Source organism: Mucor mucedo, assembly GCF_025094135.1.
Source record: "Mucor mucedo strain NRRL 3635 chromosome Unknown EV154scaffold_87, whole genome shotgun sequence".
Classification (NCBI taxonomy): domain Eukaryota; kingdom Fungi; phylum Mucoromycota; class Mucoromycetes; order Mucorales; family Mucoraceae; genus Mucor; species Mucor mucedo.
In genome coordinates, this window is record NW_026252371.1 from 69440 (window position 1) to 88143 (window position 18704).

The 18704-nt window shown below is 36.4% G+C and overlaps 9 protein-coding genes across 9 annotated transcripts; 8 read left to right on the forward strand and 1 right to left on the reverse strand.

Moving 5' to 3' along the window:
* Nucleotides 1–487: 487 nt before the first annotated feature.
* Nucleotides 488–2534, forward strand: EV154DRAFT_517992 (major facilitator superfamily domain-containing protein). The gene is made up of 5 exons (XM_051602568.1): nt 488–1254; nt 1325–1632; nt 1701–1731; nt 1794–1981; nt 2036–2534. Exons 1-5 carry the CDS (start codon nt 681–683, stop codon nt 2300–2302), a joined length of 1368 nt encoding a protein of 455 aa, XP_051454753.1. The 5' UTR covers nt 488–680; the 3' UTR covers nt 2303–2534.
* EV154DRAFT_517994 (major facilitator superfamily domain-containing protein) lies at nt 2535–4236 on the forward strand. The gene is made up of 5 exons (XM_051602569.1): nt 2535–3097; nt 3227–3534; nt 3599–3629; nt 3683–3870; nt 3932–4236. Exons 1-5 carry the CDS (start codon nt 2539–2541, stop codon nt 4214–4216), a joined length of 1371 nt encoding a protein of 456 aa, XP_051454754.1. The 5' UTR covers nt 2535–2538; the 3' UTR covers nt 4217–4236.
* Nucleotides 4237–4922: 686 nt separating this feature from the next.
* Nucleotides 4923–6042, forward strand: EV154DRAFT_484198 (uncharacterized protein; the record flags this gene model as incomplete). The annotated part of the gene is made up of 5 exons (XM_051598636.1): nt 4923–4994; nt 5024–5445; nt 5496–5619; nt 5749–5925; nt 5971–6042. The coding sequence occupies 5 exons, from the start codon at nt 4923–4925 to the stop codon at nt 6040–6042; spliced, it is 867 nt and encodes a 288-aa protein (XP_051454755.1).
* Nucleotides 6043–6260: 218 nt separating this feature from the next.
* On the forward strand, nt 6261–7261 carry EV154DRAFT_553928 (uncharacterized protein). The gene is given in 4 exon segments (XM_051605156.1): nt 6261–6557; nt 6721–6866; nt 6886–7093; nt 7154–7261. The coding sequence occupies 4 exon segments, from the start codon at nt 6360–6362 to the stop codon at nt 7208–7210; spliced, it is 609 nt and encodes a 202-aa protein (XP_051454756.1). The 5' UTR covers nt 6261–6359; the 3' UTR covers nt 7211–7261.
* A 130-nt stretch (nt 7262–7391) lies between these two features.
* On the forward strand, nt 7392–8317 carry EV154DRAFT_518000 (3-oxoacyl-reductase). Its single transcript, XM_051602570.1, has 2 exons — nt 7392–7722; nt 7773–8317. The coding sequence occupies exons 1-2, from the start codon at nt 7498–7500 to the stop codon at nt 8283–8285; spliced, it is 738 nt and encodes a 245-aa protein (XP_051454757.1). The 5' UTR covers nt 7392–7497; the 3' UTR covers nt 8286–8317.
* Nucleotides 8318–8793: 476 nt separating this feature from the next.
* Nucleotides 8794–12816, forward strand: EV154DRAFT_311790 (uncharacterized protein). The gene is made up of 8 exons (XM_051594910.1): nt 8794–9183; nt 9232–9330; nt 9386–11245; nt 11311–11721; nt 11787–12020; nt 12081–12223; nt 12311–12526; nt 12581–12816. Exons 1-8 carry the CDS (start codon nt 8956–8958, stop codon nt 12807–12809), a joined length of 3420 nt encoding a protein of 1139 aa, XP_051454758.1. The 5' UTR covers nt 8794–8955; the 3' UTR covers nt 12810–12816.
* A 201-nt stretch (nt 12817–13017) lies between these two features.
* Nucleotides 13018–13906, forward strand: EV154DRAFT_553930 (Protoglobin-domain-containing protein). Its single transcript, XM_051605157.1, has 2 exons — nt 13018–13132; nt 13185–13906. The coding sequence occupies exons 1-2, from the start codon at nt 13054–13056 to the stop codon at nt 13823–13825; spliced, it is 720 nt and encodes a 239-aa protein (XP_051454759.1). The 5' UTR covers nt 13018–13053; the 3' UTR covers nt 13826–13906.
* Nucleotides 13907–14990: 1084 nt separating this feature from the next.
* EV154DRAFT_425850 (alpha subunit of ribonucleoside-diphosphate reductase) lies at nt 14991–17283 on the forward strand (the record flags this gene model as incomplete). Its single annotated transcript, XM_051596272.1, has 2 exons — nt 14991–15873; nt 15935–17283. 2 exons carry the CDS (start codon nt 14991–14993, stop codon nt 17281–17283), a joined length of 2232 nt encoding a protein of 743 aa, XP_051454760.1.
* Nucleotides 17284–17371: 88 nt separating this feature from the next.
* On the reverse strand, nt 17372–17865 carry EV154DRAFT_518006 (uncharacterized protein). Its single transcript, XM_051602571.1, has 2 exons — nt 17694–17865; nt 17372–17631 (listed from the first exon to the last, which is right to left on the reverse strand). The coding sequence occupies exons 1-2, from the start codon at nt 17742–17744 to the stop codon at nt 17485–17487; spliced, it is 198 nt and encodes a 65-aa protein (XP_051454761.1). The 5' UTR covers nt 17745–17865; the 3' UTR covers nt 17372–17484.
* Between the last annotated feature and the right edge of the window lie 839 nt (nt 17866–18704).

Below are 18704 nucleotides of genomic sequence, written 5' to 3' on the forward strand. Positions count from 1 at the left end.
TGGAGATTCCTTGGTTTCAATGTTTATAGTTTTCCAATGGTGACAAATTTTACTTGAAGTAGTTTACTATTGTTCATTGGATAATGTTGTTACTTGATTCTTTAATAGTTTTTTAAAAATTTATAGTTGGTCATAACTTATTTCCAAGAAAAACGCATCATCCGGTGATCTACAAAATAAGCCTGGGAAAACAAAGGTTACACGACTTACAAATACAATAAAAATCGCGACACATTTTACCCTGCGACATCATTTTAGCAAACAAAGAAACGATGAATCGTCTAGTTGCAATGGATCCCAAAAATAAAAATATCAAGACCTGAAAAAAAGATCAAAGTAATTGAAATTTTAGAAAAGAATGACCAAGTAAAAATGCGTGCTAAATACGTCCCCTAGATCTCCAGAGTTTGACGTGAGCATATTTCTTTTGAATCGGAAAGCAGAGAACTAAATTTAGTTCATGCAGAAATAAACTTAATGCCGTCAGGTTTTCTTTATATCATTCAAGCATTTCTTTTGCTCACGAATATTATATCTGACTCTAGTGCAGAATAGTGAATTAGGGAAAAGATTTAGATTTAGACACATGCGGACTTCGATATGAGCGACTATAAGAAGAAAGTTTTTTTTTTGGTATATTTAACCTTATTTTCTTTCTTTTTACTTTTTCCCCACGTTTAATGGACGATAATCCGATTACGAATAGTGACGCAAAAAGGCCACTGAAGGAACGTTTACTGAATTCACAAATTGTAGCATGTATTGCTGGTTCAGTCATTCTATTTTGCAGCTTTGGAATAAGACAAACATTTGGTGTGTTCTTGATCCCGGTAACAAAAAGTACAGGGTGGGATCGGTCTACAGTTTCAATTGCTGCCGGTTTATTTCAATTATTCTGGGGTCTATCTCAACCATTTGTTGTATACTTTGCTGAAAGAAAATGGGGATTTGGTAAATGTATCTTCTTTGCCAGTGCATGTTATGCTGCAGGACTGTTTATATTATACGCCTCCAACAAGTCGTCAGGATTATTCATTTTTGCCTACGCAGTTATTGTTGGAATTTCAGCTGCTGGTAACTCGTTTCCAGTCATTTTGGCCACCATCGGAAGAAGATTTCCTCAACAATCAAAACAACAAGCGATAGCCTTTGGTTTGGTTTCTAGTTCGGGAAGCTTCGGACAAGTAGTTTTTTTACCTATTGCAAGAGTTATGGTAGTAGCTATTGATTGGCAATTGTCCTTTGTCGTACTCGGTAAAAAGATTAAAAATGTTTTTTGTTTGGTCAAAAGTCACTTTTGGTAACCATTAAAGTTCCATTTTAGGTAGTATCATGGTTGTAGTACTTCCTTTGTGTTTCTTTTTGCAATCAGTTCCTGCAAAACCTCCTTTACCAGCAGCTATTGTTGAGAAAGAGGAGCTTCTTGAGGACAAGAAAGTAGTTATACAAGTAGAAGAAAACAATAAAATCAAACCCGAAGAGCCAATTACGGAAGATACCTTTTCAGCACCAGACATTAAAACTGCACTGAAGGAAGCATTCGCTTCACCCATTTTTATTATGATCTGTTTAGGTTTCAGCGTCTGTGGATTTCATGTATCATTTTTGGCAACACATTTACCTGCTTATCTGGTAAACTCAACTAAGACTAACGATTTTATATATATATATCTTTCTAACATTTTACAACTGACATGTAGCAAGATCAAGGCATCGATCCTTCATTGGCGGGTAAAAAAATACAAGTCTATTTGCTTTGGAAGATCTAACATTTAAGCTTGTTTTTTTTTTAGCTTGGACTATGTCAATTTTGGGCGCTGGATCAGTGATAGGATCTATAGCCACAGGGTTTATAACAAACTACCTCAGTCCTCGACTTTGTTTGACACTACTCTACCTGATACGTGCTATTCTTTTTATCATTTTTATCTTTATTCCAATCTCAATGACAACTGTCATGATATTCTCTTGTCTATTTGGTGTAGGTACCAATAATAATAATAGGCGATAAGACGTCTAATATTTTTTCATTTAGTTCTTTTGGTTATCAACAGTGCCTCTCACTACCAAATTTATTGGTGATGTCTTTGGACATCGCTATTTGGGAACATTAACATCGATTGCTTTCATAGGGCATCAGATTGGTGCATTCCTTGGTGCATATGTAGGCGGCCTCATATTTGATAAAACACATAGTTATATGTCCCTATGGTACGCCTCTTTAGCGCTGGCCGTATTTGCGGTCGTAGCCAATTTCTTTGCCGGCGAAGATCCAATCAACTTTAGACGAAGAGGATTATAAGCTAACTCTTTCATAATGACTAATACATAAAGTTTTATTTTCTGTAATTTATAAAAACCTTGTGGTCACAATAATCTGCCATATGTTATGACTCAATCTGGCGTAATTATACCGTTTGTATTGAGTTGTTCTGTTTTAAGTCACAAAAGTATTGTTTGTGTGACTATTGCCTACTATTTAACTTAGAAGGATTTTTAACGCTATTTTGTTTTTCTTCTCTTTATCAACATTTAAAAATGCAGGAACAAAACGAGCCGATGTCTTTAAACCAAAGGTTGATTCGCTCACCAGTCATGGCTTGTGTTGCTGGTTGTGCTATCTTATGGGTTAGTTTTGGAATACGACAGACATTTGGAGTGTTCTTGATTCCCATTACTACAGAGACGGGCTGGCACAGATCAACATATTCTATTGCAGCTGCACTTTTACAACTGCTTTGGGGGTTTTCACAACCTTTTTTGGTATTTTTAGCTGAAAGAAAGGTCGGATTTGGTAAAACAATTTTTGTGTCATCAATTATTTATGCCGTGGGATGCTTTATTCTATACGCATCTGGAAAGTCAGCAGGTTTGTTTGTTTTTGCTATGGGTGCAGTGATTGGTATCAGTGCAGGTGGAAATTCGTTTCCAAATGTCTTAGCATCGGTGGGTAGAAGATTTCCACAAGGATCCAAACATCAAAGTATTGCTTTTGGTATCGTGTCCAGTTTTGGAAGTTTCGGTCAATGCTGTTTTTTGCCTATTGCTAGAGCATTCTTGACCTCCATTGGTTGGAGAATGACATTTATAGTGTTTGGTACGTCTTTTTGTTACACTTACAATGCTTACCTCTCCGTTTTTACGGGATTACATTGTTTACTTTCTGTTATTCCGGGATTTCGGATTTACATACTCTTGGAGTTTGATTTTAATTTATTTATATTAGGTGTCTTCATGGTTGCCCTTTCTCCATTGGCTTACTATTTACAGACGTTACCTCCGATCCCTGCCTTACCACAAAAAAATGATGAAGAAGAGATTGTTATCGATGAGAAAAAACAAGACATCAATCAAGCTGAAGTGTCTCAACAAGAAGAGGTGCAATACCGTCCTCTAGAGGATATTTCAGCCCCTGATATTAAAACCGCACTCAAAGAAGCCTTTACTTCCTCCACGTTTATCTTTATTACTTTAGGATTTTCAGTTTGCGGTTTTCATATCGCGTTCTTATCTACACATTTACCTGCTTACTTAGTACGTATACTCTTACAATATAAGCTAAGAAATGTTTACCTTTTTAAATTGTCATTTACATTAGCAAGACAATGGAATTAATTCTTCTTTGGCTGGTATGTCATTTCTTAAGTATCATGTTTCAATCTTACTTAACTTTGAATTGTAGCGTGGACAATCTCGATTCTTGGCCTTGGGTCTATGGTTGGTACTATTTCCACTGGGTATCTCTCTACAATTTTTCTTCCTAAATACGTATTGATGGGTATTTATGGTTTAAGAGCTATTCTTATTGTCATAATTGTGTTTATTCCTATCTCCGTAACAACAGTCATGGTATTCTCTGTCTTTTTTGGCGTAAGTCTATGTGTTCTTGTAAGAAAAGCCAGGCTTTAGTCGCTTACTTTATATTGTATAGTTTCTTTGGTTGTCAACTGTTCCACCTACAACTAAATTTGTTGGTGATGTGTTTGGTCATAAATACTTGGGTACACTTACCTCAATTACGTTTGTGGGTCATCAGATCGGATCATTCATGGGCGCATATATCGGCGGTGTTGTGTATGATAAGACGCACAGCTACAACCGTATGTGGTATGGTTCTATAGCCATGGCTGCTTTTGGAATCGCAGTAAACTTCTTGGCAGCTGTAGAGCCAATGAACAAGGTCAGAGCAAGAAGACAAGTAAAGATTGAGAATTAACTTAAAATAAAATAAAACTCTAGTTTAGACTTTAAAACCATTAGCGTGAAAAAAATGCATAAAAAAATTCTGATCAGTTTTTGTATATCAAAAAGACTAATACATGATTAGAGTATTTCAAGTGTGATGGAAGCCGGAATGCTGATTTTGCTGTAAAACTGATAAACTATTTATAAGTGCACACCAGGAGAATTTAGATTCAAATCAAACATGATTTGTAAAGTTTGTATAACATTGTTTATTTAATCTGCAGATATTCCTTTTATAAATAAAGGTTAAATAGTAGAAAGACATGCTCTAATTTTCGCCGGATATGGATTACATTAAGGCTGCAGCCACCCATCGGTTTATGGCTCCTCCGGATTAAACTGTAGCTGTTGTGTATAGTTTTGACACTTAAAATTCAGACTAATGATGTTGGTGTCTAAATGTCATCACACAGAACATAAATATGGTAGAAAATTGTCCAAAACCAGCGGTAAAAGGGAAATGATCGATCATTATCAACCGTGTATTGAGCGGTTAAAATACGCTGCCTAACAAAGTACCGCAAACAGATGTGAATCGATTGATCCCGGAAAAAGTGATTTGCTTAGAATAAAATTTCAATCATCGACGGAATAAATAATCGCTTAAAATCAATTAATTTTCCATGCATAGTTTACAAACGAAATAATCGAAAGAGAAATATATCTGTAATCATTAAATGAGCATATTGCTAAAGTGGATAGAAGGAAAGTGTTTTATCATATTGAAGAACCCGGATAAGTGCCCTATTGTATGCGTATAATGTAACTTTTATTTAAGGCCACTTCATCCAAAAGTCTAACCTGTTCGAGCTTGCACTTTAACAAAGAATACCGAAATTTATTTAACACGAGTCATTTTAAACTGATTAATTCCACTTATTTTGGTCAAAGAGATACACTAGCATATACATTGACTCGAAAGCCAATACATAAAGCTTTTGTTGATATTTTGGGTCGTCAAAACGAAAATGTGCTTCTCTTGTATGTCTATGCAATGAAGATTGCTTTGTCAAGCTTTTCGACAAATTTTATGAATATGTGGAACAACAAGAACCGTTTCAACAAGCTATTTACAAACCTTTTAAAAACTTTACTTACTGTTCGTCTAGCTCCACAAAGAGATGCAAAGCTTAAAAAAATACAAAGGAAACAAGCAAAAGAAAAAAACAAAAAACCTCAAGTAACAAGTCAAATGTGTATGTGAGAGCTATCCTTCACAAAGGATTAGCATTATTCAAAAATGCATCTAGAAGAAGAGACAACAAATATCTTGAAAAGGCACGGGCCGATACTGAAAACTGCGACAAATTGGAAAATATGTGCCAACAGCTGTCAAATTCAAATCAATACATACGAAACAAAATTCGAACAAAAGTATGTAGAATATACAGATAATTATCATTTCACTGTCTTAAAATCAAAACTTATTCTAATCATTTTGTAATTTTTAGATAAATGAAGCTGCCGCTAACTAATGTTGCCAAAAGGAAAGCCTCCGAGTAGATTGAGGAGGGGTACCAACAAAGACTGGAGACGATTGCGGAAAATGACTTCAATGCCGAACAGCAGTTGTTAGAGATGGAAGACGGGTCCCTTGATGTCACAACCGATGCATCTAGAAGACGAATAAGATCACTAGTTTCGGTAATGAGAAACGTTATTTTTCAAAATCATGGGAAGGTAATAGCCGAAAGACAAGTAAAAAATTCATGTATCGATATACAGACGATGGAGCTTCAGACATGTATTCTTATTTGCAAATTTTTGATGCCTTATGTTCCCCCAAAAAAAGACTAGTCATTGATGCCTTGACAAATTCCGTTTGTTTTGATGGCAAACCAAGTTTTGCGTGCTTGTGGATACTCAAGGTTTACAGTATAGGTAACTCCACTTACTATGCCCGGTAAACTAAAATGCATTGAAGATCGATGCTCCCTCTTTGTTTTCTTCATCCAAAAGATATAAAAACCTAGACGTTTTATGGGTTTGACGACCAAGTGTTGGTGTCAAGGCAACCGGCCACAGAAAATTAGGATGCTCTTTTTAGCTCCTTTTTTGAAATATCAACAATACAAAGGGTTTCTTCGTCTTATGGTCTTGATTTTGCGCACTCTATGGTTCTTTTGCCAGGTTTAAAAACTGTCTATCTGGTTGGAAATTTGAGCAAGAATACACCACCATCTTATACAAGTGGACCTGCTGACACACCTAAAAAAGCGTACCCTCAATCTAGCAACCTAGTAGGTACAGTTGATGTTGAGTATAAATCTAAAGATGATGCAACTGATAAAGCTCGAATTTTGGAAACCGAGGTGAAGTCATTAACAAATCAGCTGAAAAGGAACTATTAAACAGAAAGAACTTTCTATTACTTGATAATACCCGAGGATCAAAAAATGCGTGGATACATAAGAATACTGGTGTATTTACAGAAGCACATGCTCTTCTTAATGAACAATTATATAATTGTATAAGGACGCAGAAAGAAAGAAAAGTCAATTACAATGCGCAAATACAGATTATAAAGACAGCTTTATCAAAGGCTCGACAAGAACTTTATCAGACAAGGAAATTTTTGAATCGGCTATCAACTTCAAGCAAAAGATCAGTAACAACCAAAGGTCAAACATCTACAAATAGAATCAAGATTACCCGGGAAAATTATTTGTGTCACGAAAAAGTCAAAATCATTGTTCTTGATGGCAGGCTTACTTTGAATGATTCAACTTTCTCAGTAACCGACAACGGCATAACTACAATGACAGAAACATCACAATTCAAAGTTGATCACTTCAAGTTTCCTCTGGACCTACAAAATCGATACTCTATATTAAGCGGTTCAAAGATGGTATGTTTACTAATTCATCGACTTTAACACTTTTTCTAACTATAAACTCTTGATATGCAGATCCTGATATTGGTTCATTGGACCAAAGCTCTTTTCAGTATTGAACATTCATTTTAGTTTGAGAGATGGGAGAACCCCCAGTTATCTTTTCTAGACTAAAAAAAAAAAGTTTATAAAAGTAAATAATCCATCAAAGTCATCCCTGTGGTTTTTTAATACAGATAATGTTCTCTCATGAATTTTAAAATCTAACGAAAAAACTAATATTTTTGATTTTCTGAAAAAGAAACTATGAATCTCCAAGTTTGTTTTTTATTTATCTGAATGCACAATGCAGGGTCAATGAATAAGCGCCACATTTTATTTTTTATTTTTTTATTTTCAGCCATTTTTACTCCATTGACATGAGTTTGGCACAAAAGACAGCGATTATCACAGGGGCGACGAGAGGCATTGGTCTCAGTATTGCCGAAATCTTTGCTAAACAAGGCGCGCGTACTATTCTTATAGGACGTGATTCTGAACGAGTTCAACTAGTGCAAAAGAAATTCCGTGAAATGTTTAGTGATCAACATGTAGGAATCGTCATGGATGTATCGAATAAAGATGACATTGATTCAGTCTTAAAGGTAGAAAAAATATACACATTTTTAGCTCCAATTAACTTATATTAAATAAGGAATTATTGAAAGGTCAACAAATTGATTATTTGATTAATGCAGCAGGCATATCCAGAGATGGACTGTTGATCAAAATGAAAAGTCAAGATTTGGAAGATACCATCAATACAAACTTACTAGGAACAATGAGAGTGAGTCAACATGTAGCCAAGTCAATGCTAAGAAAGCGAAAAGGGGGATGTATTATCAATATCTCAAGTGTGATTGGGGCCAGTGGTAATATCGGACAGTGTGCTTATAGCGCCTCCAAGGCTGGTCTTGTCGGCTTTACAAAGTCACTTGCCAAGGAATTGGGCCCTTCTCAAATAAGGGTAAATGCTATTGCGCCAGGATTTATTGACACGGACATGACACGGGATATAGCAGAAGAAACAAAGTTGAAACTAATCGAAAACATTCCATTAAGAAGATTTGGTGATGCTAATGACGTATCTTTAGCCGCTTTATTTATCGCCCAATCAAATTATATCAATGGACAAGTGCTAAGCATAGATGGTGGTTTGATACTTTAAAAGACCCTCGGTTTAACATTTTATCCTAAAGAATTTTTTTTTGTTTTTTCTTTTTCTCTTTCTTTATTTTATTTTTTTGTGGATTGTTACACCTGCATAAAATAAAAAAACCCTGTAAAATATATTCAAAGTGGCGTCTAACAATAACAATAGCGGTGAAAATTATAATCCCTTTAGGGATAATACACCAGAATGGACAGAGGTGACGCCTTTGAATGATGTTGTTCATTCTCCTTATAATCCATTTGTATCTCCAGAAGAGGGAAATTCCTTGGATACAACAACACAGCATTATTCTCCGTCTGACCTACCCGCAAACGACCTTATTGACCTTCAGCAAGGTCCTCCTCAGTCACCAGCACAAGTTGCTTCTTCTTCACGTCAACAACCTGACCATTTTCAACCTAATTACACTACTCATTTGAACAATGAAAGAAGAGGTAAGACAATAAATAGACAATAAAAAGGCTTAGAAACCTAATGATATAGTATAGCCGATAATATATTTGACGACCCAAAACTAGACGACTCAGAGGATAATTTGCCCAGCAGTAATAGTAATAATGAGCCCAGTGGTACCGAAACCACATCACCCTACGCACGTGCCAACTTACAGCTGGCAAAGAAGAAGACGAAAGAAAGGCGGTCTTGGCGCCAAGCCGTAAAAGACATGTACAATAATTTTGCTGGCCGTAGCCCGGTCGCTTCTGGGATACCTGGCGAGAATGGTGCTCGTATCATTCATGTCAACAACAAGCAATTAAACACCGAACAAAAATTCTTACATAATAGGGTAACAACTGGAAAGTACAGCGTTATTAGTTTTCTACCTAGATTCTTGTATGAAGAGTTTTCAAAATATGCGAATATTTTTTTCTTGTTCGTATCGTGTATACAGGTAATAAACAAATTTCAGAATGTTACGATTTTTTAACTGTTACCATAGCAAATCCCTGACATTTCTCCGACTTCAAGATGGACCACCCTTGTACCATTAGTCATCGTATTAGCTATCACTGCTGTGAAAGAAGTTGTCGAAGATTGGGTATAATAATAACGATGAGAAAAGAGGATCATAATGGATTAATTCTTTATTTAAGGGTGTTCACAGGTCAGATGCGGAATTGAACTCTAAAAAATCGAAAGTATTGGAAGGAACTCAATTTGTCGAGAAGAAATGGAAGGATATAAAAGTGGGCGACGTTGTACGTATAGAAAGTGGAGAGAACTTCCCGGCAGATATTATTTTAATCAGTAGTAGTGAGCCTGAAGGGCTTTGTTACATTGAAACGAGTAATTTGGACGGTGAAGTGAATTTAAAAATTAAACAGGCTTTACCCCAAACGGCAGATATTTTGAATCCCGCAGATATGAGTAGACTACAAGGTGTCATCAAGTCGGAACAACCCAACAACCGATTGTATAACTATGATGGTGCTTTTTCTTTAACATCTTATGGAAGCAATCATCGTGACATTCCATTAGATCCTAATCAACTATTATTGAGGGGCGCACAACTTAGAAATACCTCTTGGATTTATGGAATTGTTGTATTTACAGGCCACGAAACGAAACTCATGTTAAATTCAAGTAAGAAACCCTCCAAGGTATCAAACGTGACACGAATTACAAATCGCAATATCATGTATCTTTTTTGGATATTGGTCGCAATGAGCATTGCGGGTGCAATTGGTGGGCTCTTATTTACAATGTATAAAGGCGAACAAGCTTCATACTTACCTATTCATACCTGGAGTCGTGGTCAAGAATTTGGATATGATATTTTGACATTCTTGATTTTATTCAATTCATTCATCCCAATCAGTTTAATGGTCACAATGGAAGTTGTCAAGTTTATCTTGTCGTATCTCATCGAATGTGACTTGGACATGTATTACGAACATACCGACACACCAGCTACTGCACGCAGCAGCAGTTTGATTGAAGAATTGGGCCAAGTTAAATTTGTGTTTTCGGATAAGACTGGTACTTTGACATGTAATGAAATGCAGTTCCGTCAAGTTTCTATTGGTGGATTATTCTATGCCGATCAAGTTGATCCGGATAAACAAGCACGCGAAGGGTCTGATGACCCGAATCTGCAGTATACTTTTGATCAATTACAGGAACATTTAAATACCCACACTACAGCCAACGTGATCAATGAATTTCTTACCCTATTGGCTGTATGCCACACCGTCATTCCTGAAAAGAAGCAAGACTCAGATGAAATCATTTATCAAGCCTCTTCTCCTGATGAAGGGGCTCTTGTTGCCGGTGCCTCCACTCTGGGTTACAAATTTCACACGCGTAGACCCAACTCAATCACTTGTACTATTCGCGGCAAAGAGGCAGAATATCAAATTTTGAATATTTGTGAATTCAACTCTACTCGTAAAAGAATGTCTGCCATCGTGCGTGGTCCTGATAAACGTATTAAGTTATACTGTAAGGGTGCTGATACTGTTATTTTGGAACGGCTCGCACCTGAAAATCCTTTTATTGAGCCTACTTTGATTCAACTGGAAGATTGTGCATCGGAAGGTCTTCGTACATTATGTATTGCTATGCGCGAAATCCCTGAAGAAGAATATGCTCGTTGGTCTCAAATTCAAGAAGCTGCTGCTACAACTTTAGTGAATCGCGCTGATGAATTAGATAAAGCCGCTGAACTTATTGAAAAAGATTTGTTCCTTTTAGGTGCTACTGCTATTGAGGATCGACTTCAAGATGGCGTACCCGATACAATTCATACATTACAAGAAGCTGGGATTAAGGTTTGGGTCTTAACTGGTGATAGGCAAGAAACAGCTATAAATATCGGTTACTCCTGTAAGCTTTTAAATGAAGATATGAGTTTGATCATCTGTAATGAAGACAACCACTGGGAGACAAAAAGCTTTTTAGAAAAAAAGCTGAGAGATGTGAATGAAGTTATGGAACGCGGTGAAGATATGGAGGTAAGTAAGAATAAAGTGATAGATACACAAACTTTTACTTATCCGCCTATTTTTTTTAATTGTAGCCTTTAGCTTTAATTATCGATGGTAAAGCACTAACGTTTGCTTTGGAAAAAGATATCGAAAAGCTATTTTTCGATTTATCGGTATTATGTAAAGCAGTTGTATGCTGTCGTGTTTCGCCACTTCAAAAGGCATTAGTCGTGAAATGTGTAAAAAAATTTGACAATTCGATTTTATTGGCTATTGGTGATGGTGCCAATGATGTTTCTATGATTCAAGCAGCACATGTTGGTGTTGGTATCAGTGGTGTAGAAGGTTTACAAGCAGCTCGTAGCGCTGATTTTGCCATATCGCAGTTTAGATTTTTGCGAAAGTTACTGCTGGTTCATGGTGCTTGGGCGTACCAACGTATGAGTAAAATGATCTTTTATTATTTCTACAAGAATATTGCTCTTTATTTAACTCAGTTTTGGGTAAGTCTATTCCTGATTACAACCTTGACTTATTTTTATTTACAATTTGTTATTCGTACTCCTAGTATGCTTTCTATAACGGATTTTCCGGATCTACGCTTTACGAATCTTGGACAATGTCATGCTTCAACGTCTTGTTCACATTTTTACCACCCCTTGTGATTGGTGTTTTCGATCAGATTGTATCTGCACGCATGTTGGATAAGTACCCTCAAATGTATATGCTTGGTCAAAGAAATGTCTTTTTCAACCAAAAGAAATTTTGGGGTTGGATTGCAAATGCTACATATCAGTCCATTGTAGGTTTCAATCTTTATTATGATAGGGTTACACAGGCTAACACTCCGCAATCACCATAGGTTTTATTTTTTTTGGGTGTTGCTGCATTCAAATCAGAAGGTGTATTCAAGGATGGACTATTAGGCGGCCAATGGTGGGTAGGTGCTGCGGTATTTACGGGTGTTTTAGCGACCATCTTATGGAAAGGTGCATTAATTATCGAGTAAGTGTATAAATTCGGTCAAAGACCGTTGCTCCCCGCAATCCGTGCGATTTGATTGGCTAAAATATTAACTCTCCTTCCATGTAGTTTTTGGACCAAATATACAGTGATTGCAATGATTGCATCAATGGCCGTTTGGTTTTTATATATGATTATTGTGGCTTACATTGGACCTGCTATATCAGTTAACGTATTACCTGAATACTATGGGATGGTCCCAATGTTGTGGGGAAATGCCAATTTTTGGCTATTTTTAATCATTGTGCCTTTTATTTGTAATTTACGAGATTTTGTTTGGAAATAGTAAGTTTTAAGCCGGGATTGTAAATTTATCTGTACATCTAATCTTTTATCTAGTGGGCAACGTGTGTTCTGGCCTATGCCATATCACCATGTGCAAGAAATTCAATACTATCGATTGCCTGATTATAGACCCCGTATGGACAGGTTTAGACAAGCGGTGAACAAAGTTCGTCGAATTCAAAGATTAAAACGTAGTCGTGGCTACGCTTTCTCTCAAAACGAATCGGATCAGACAAAGATCATTCGCGCTTATGATACAACTGTCCAAAAACCAACAGGTTAATTTTTGTGGGGGTTTAAAGTAAACAAATAAAGTCTCCACAATGAGTTTGTGTACCGTAAAATTCCGGCCTAAATTTATCCCATGCTAAACTTTTTTCAATTGTTTGTTGTCCCAATTTGGAAATGAGGTGATATAATTTTTTTTTTTTTTTTTTCATTTTAATATAAATTAAGCTTGTTTACTTTCTCGTTTCCTCCCAACTTTATACAAAATATAATAACAATCCCCCACTCTTCTTTTAATAATGCAACACATTGATTCTGAAAAATTATATGCTGACGGTCAATATCGTTTTGAATATGTCTCCAAGTTCATGGATTTCGGTAAGTGATTAAATGGGTAAGAGTAAGCAAAAGATATTAAGACACCTTATAGGTGCTGATGATATCAAGGCAATCGGTTCCGTAGCTGATGCTATCCGTCCTTTGGCTCCTGTTGTTGTGGATGCTGTATATGCTAAGCTCTTCCAATTCGATGTCACCAAGAAGCATTTCGTCCCCAAGAATGACGGATTTGAAGGTCAAGCTCCTACTTCTCTTGAAGATTTGACTTTAGACCATCCTCAAATCAAATTCCGTAAGGATTTCCTTGGTAAATATTTGAACAAGATCCTCTCTGGCCCCTATGATGATCGTTTCCTTCGTTATCTCGACTGGGTAGCCAAGATCCATACTGACACTCCTGAAAAGAAATCCAAGATCAACGTTGATTATATTCATATCAATGCTCTCATGGGTTTCGTCGAATCCGTTCTTGTTGATGCCGTTGTAGGTTTAGGTTTGGAAAAGAAGGAGGAAAGTGCTGCATTATGTGCTTTTAACAAGTTGATGTGGATCCAAAACGATTATTTCGCCAAGTATTATTGTAATCCTTCTACTATTCATGATGCAAACATCAGTGCAAAAAACAACGAATCTTGTCTTGCACGCTTAGCATCCCCTGCATCTATTCTCCCTCTTGCTATTGGTATTCTTGCTGGTGCATTCGGTACTTACTACAAGTTACGTCGCGAGTAATCGTAGCTTTATCTGTCTATACTATTTATTCTCTCTTTTTTTAACATAATAAAATCATTAATCATTGATTTGTCATAATGTAACATAACCAGCCCAATATTTTCCGAGTCTTAAACACAGCAACTTTCGGTCAGTTTTATATAAAATATCATTTACCCAAACAACTGGGCATTTTTACCGAGGATTTATCTTTATTGTACCTGGAATGGAATAATCCAGACTGGTAACACAATGTCAGAAACCACGTCATTGTTATTTGATCATCCCATTTTATTTTTTGGTAGCGATACTACTTTTCACGTTCTTAATCACATTGAGCTCACACTTATAATTGTCAACGATAATTGTTAAGTGGGATTCGTAATTTTGTCTATATTTCAAGTTAATGTTGGTCTTAATTTTCCAGATTCGGCAGCTCTTGAGTTTACTCGGAACAGTACATGTGACAGCCTCATTTACTTTACAAAATCAGTTTTTTGTGAGATGGATATGCACAGCCTCTAGTATGACACATACAAACAAGATGATTATTAAGCAAAACATACAGGGATATGTAAGGTTTTTCCGCGCCACACTTATTTAAACTTTTTATCTGAAAAATGTCTTCGGTCCGACAGTACTTTAAAAGTGATACATGTTTCCAATAGCATGTAGCCACAAATGCCGGGTCCAGGCAGGGTTTTTGTTATGATTTGTCAGAAAGACACGTCTTCGGCTGACTTTACAAAATAAGAAAATAAAAAAAAAAAGAAATCGCGTCAACATAGGACGTTCAATTTCGCTTGTCGCGTTTCAATAACGCCGCTAGGAGGGGAAAAAATGAGACGTGATATGAGGAACGCGAAATTTTTTATTTTAAACGTTTTTTTTTCCTATTCTTTTCATATCAATTAAAAAAAATGTATGTTTTAAAGAGAGGTAAAGTGTTTTTGAATACGTGATATTATTGATTGTATATATTAAACTGTCATTTTTAGACGGAACCCAAGAAAAGGTTTTCTTTGATAAAATTAGTTCTCGTATCAATATCTTGTGTAAAGGCCTCGATGAAAATTACGTAGACCCTCCCAAGATTTCTCAAAAGGTAACAGTTAGACCTGATGTAGAGGAAATGTACTAATATAAACTATGTAAAAAAAAAAAAAAAAAAAAGGTTGTTTCTGGAATGTATCCTGGTATTACTACTGCTCAATTAGATGAATTAGCTGCCGAGATTGCTGTTGACATGACCAGCATTCATCCCGATTATGCTGTATTAGCTGCACGTATCACTATCTCTAATCTCCAAAAAGAGACCCACGATAAATTCTCCCAAGTTGTCCAAGATTTATACAATAATGTTCATCCCAAAACTGGTGCTTCCAACCCTTTGGTGTCCAAAGACTTTTTGGATCTCGTTTTGAAGAATGCTGAAGCTATTGATAATGCCATTGATTACCAACGTGATTTTGACTTCAATTACTTTGGTTTTAAGACAATGGAGCAAAACTTTTTATTGAAGGTTAACGACAAGATTATTGAACGTCCCCAACATATGATGATGCGTGTAGCACTCGCTATTCATGGTGATGACTTGGAAGCAGCTTTCAAATCTTACGATTATACTTCTCGCAAACTCTTCACTCATGCTGCTACTACTCTCTTAAATGCCGGTACTGTATGTGGTCAACTCTCCAGTTTCTTTGAGGTTCAAATGAAGGAAGATAGTATCGAAGGTATCTACGATACCGTTTCTACTTGTGCACGTATTTCCAAGGCTTCAGGTTCTGTCGGTATGAGTTTCCAAAAGATTCGTGCCTCTGGCTCTTACATTGCTGGTACCAATGGTACTTCAAACGGTATTATTCCTATGCTCCGTGTCTTCAATGATGCTGCTCGTTTTATTACTCCTGGTGCCAGAAAGGTCAAGGGTACATATGCTGTATATCTTGAGCCTTGGCATGCTGATATCTTTGAGTTCATTGATCTCTCCAAGCACTCTGGCGAGGAGAATCTTCGTGCTCGTCATCTTAACCTTGGTCTTTGGATCCCTGACATCTTCATGAAGCGTAAGCACACAGATAATACTTATTCATTTATAACTTATGTTAACAATTTACTCTCAAATAGGTGTTGAGGATAATGGTGACTGGTCTTTGATGTGTCCTAACGAGTGTCCTGGACTCGATCTTGCTTTTGGAAAGGATTTCGATAAGCTGTACCTCAACTATGAAAAGCTTGGTAAGTCTAGAAAGGTCGTATCTGCCCAAAAGCTCTGGTTTGCTATTTTGGATGCTCAAATGGAGAGTGGTATGCCTTACATGTGTTACAAGGATTCCATCAACGAAAAGAACAATCAAAAGAACTTGGGTGTCATTTCTGGATCTAATATGAATGCTGACATCATGCAATATTCCGATGTCGATGAAGTCGGATCTTGTAACATTGCCTCCGTTGCGCTTCCCAAGTGTGTCGATGCTGAAACCCGTACTTTCAACTTTGATAGCCTTCATGATGTTGTTAAGGTTGCAATTAAGAACTTGGATAAGATGATTGATGTCAACAATTATATCATGGATGAGATGAAGAATAGTGCTACTAAACATAGACCTCTCGGCTTAGGTGTCCAAGGTTTAGCTGATGTCTTTTTGATGATGCATTATCCTTTTGACTCCCCCGAGGCTCGTCAGTTAAATAAGGATATCTTTGAATCTATTTACTTTGCTGCTCTTGAAGCATCTAATGAGTTGGCCCAAAAGTCTGGTCCTTATGCTTCATATGAAGGATCTCCTATCAGTCAAGGTATTTTACAACACGATATGTGGAATGTTCAAGGCTCTGCTCGACTTGATTGGGACACTCTTCGTGCCAACATTAAGAGTCATGGTGTCCGTAACTCTGTCCTTGTCGCACCTATGCCTACTGCCACCACCAGTCAATTCCTTGGTAACAATGATGGATTTGAGCCTTATCAAACCATGATCTTCACTTACCGTTCTCATACTGGTGAATGTCAAGCAGTTAACCCTCATTTGCTTAAGAACTTGATTGAACGTGGTATGTGGACTCCTAAGATCAAAGAAATGTTGATTGAATCAAATGGCAGTGTACAAAAGCTTCCTTTAATTTCTGATGACCTCAAGAAACTTTATAAGACTGTCTGGGATATTTCTCAACGTGTCATTATCGATATGGCAGCTGACCGTGCTGCTTTTGTTGATCAATCTCAATCCCTCAATCTTTTCTCTGCTGAACCCAACTATAGCCGTCTTTCTTCCATGCACTTCTACTGTTGGAACAAGGGATTAAAGACTGGTATGCAATTCCTTAAGACTAGTCCTGTCGAAGCTATGAGATTAACTATGGGTGAAGAGCCTAAGGATGATATTGAAGAAGAGATTGAAAAGACTGCCGAAGATTTAGCTGCCATTGCTTGTTCTCTCGAAAACCCCGAAGCTTGTGTTAGCTGCAGTGGATAAACAAAATCTCTATCCAAAAATATTATTGTATCATAAATTCATCCCCTCCCTTTCTTATATTCTCTATTTTTTTTTCTTATTCATTTGCATTAAAAACTGGCAACAAAAAATATAATTTATTTGGTTCACGGATTGTTTAAGCAAAAAAGGTATAATTCATAATGTATCAGTGAAAAACGGGGGAAAAAAGGCATTGATGCTTTAATGGAGGGCAGGGCATCCCTTGGCTTCTTCGCATTCGGTTACAACATTGCCGTGCTCATCAATTTTCAAAGAATGACCAGTAGCTTTTTCGTGGAGCTTGCTAGCCTCTTCTGCCAACTTCTTACGCTCAGCGTCAGAATGAGCCTATGTAATACCATCAACATTAGTAAGAATTCACACTATATCACTCCGTACATGCAACTTACCTCGTGGTTCTTTTCTAAAATGTTGTGGATTTGACTGGGATCGCTGTTCATTTTTTGTTTATATAATGCAAGATTAAACGGTTGTAATTAATCTGTTCAAAGATCTGTTTTTACGTCCTTTTATATAAATTGACGTGTTTCACTAAAAGTGACCTAGACCGTGTGAGAAAATTTTATCTGACCATAATTTACCGCAGGTTACACTTAACTTTTGCATTAATGAATTTCGGATCTATCAATCATTTGTTTTGTTTACAGTGTGACTGATGAATTATGTCACTTTAAAAATAGCCTAAAATGACATTATTAAGTGATATACTCACAACCATTTAAGTGTAATTGTATAATTGAAGCTAATGAGAATCAGTAACCGAACTAGCAATAGGTACCACCTTTTTTTTTTTTTGAAAAAATAAATAAATCAACATGATGTATGTAGTTTAAGCCACTTATTTTAATTTAGCGCCATAAACAAATACACAATAACACCACTTTAAGTCTTATAACTTGACTGTCTAGAAGAAACTTTTTCACAATTTTAGCTGCATAGTTATACAGAAGAGTATTTTTGAAACACTACTACTCAAACCCTTGCAAATGATGTGCAATAGAGTTTTTTATTATGAACTGTATTTGAATTTATAAACATTTTTATGTTCACTTCCGTTGTAATTGTTTAAGAGGCTTGTAAAGTAAAGGTTCTGGTTTTCTGCAACCAAACATACCATATGCATAGAGCTTTGAAATCTTTTTCGGGATAAGACGATCAAATTAAAAATATATAATATTTTTTCAATAGCTACACTATAGTTCGAAGCAATTTGTGGTATTAATACGATGCAGCCGAATTTTACAAAGCCTACACCACTGTTCTAGCGATACTATCTAGGCAGTTACATAAACATTATTGATCGACGGGGAAGAGCTTTCCGATCACATGTTGGCTTTTCATGGGAGTAAAGTCTGCCTAATTATTCATTTTCCAGTAAATTCTCAACATGAATTTAGGTC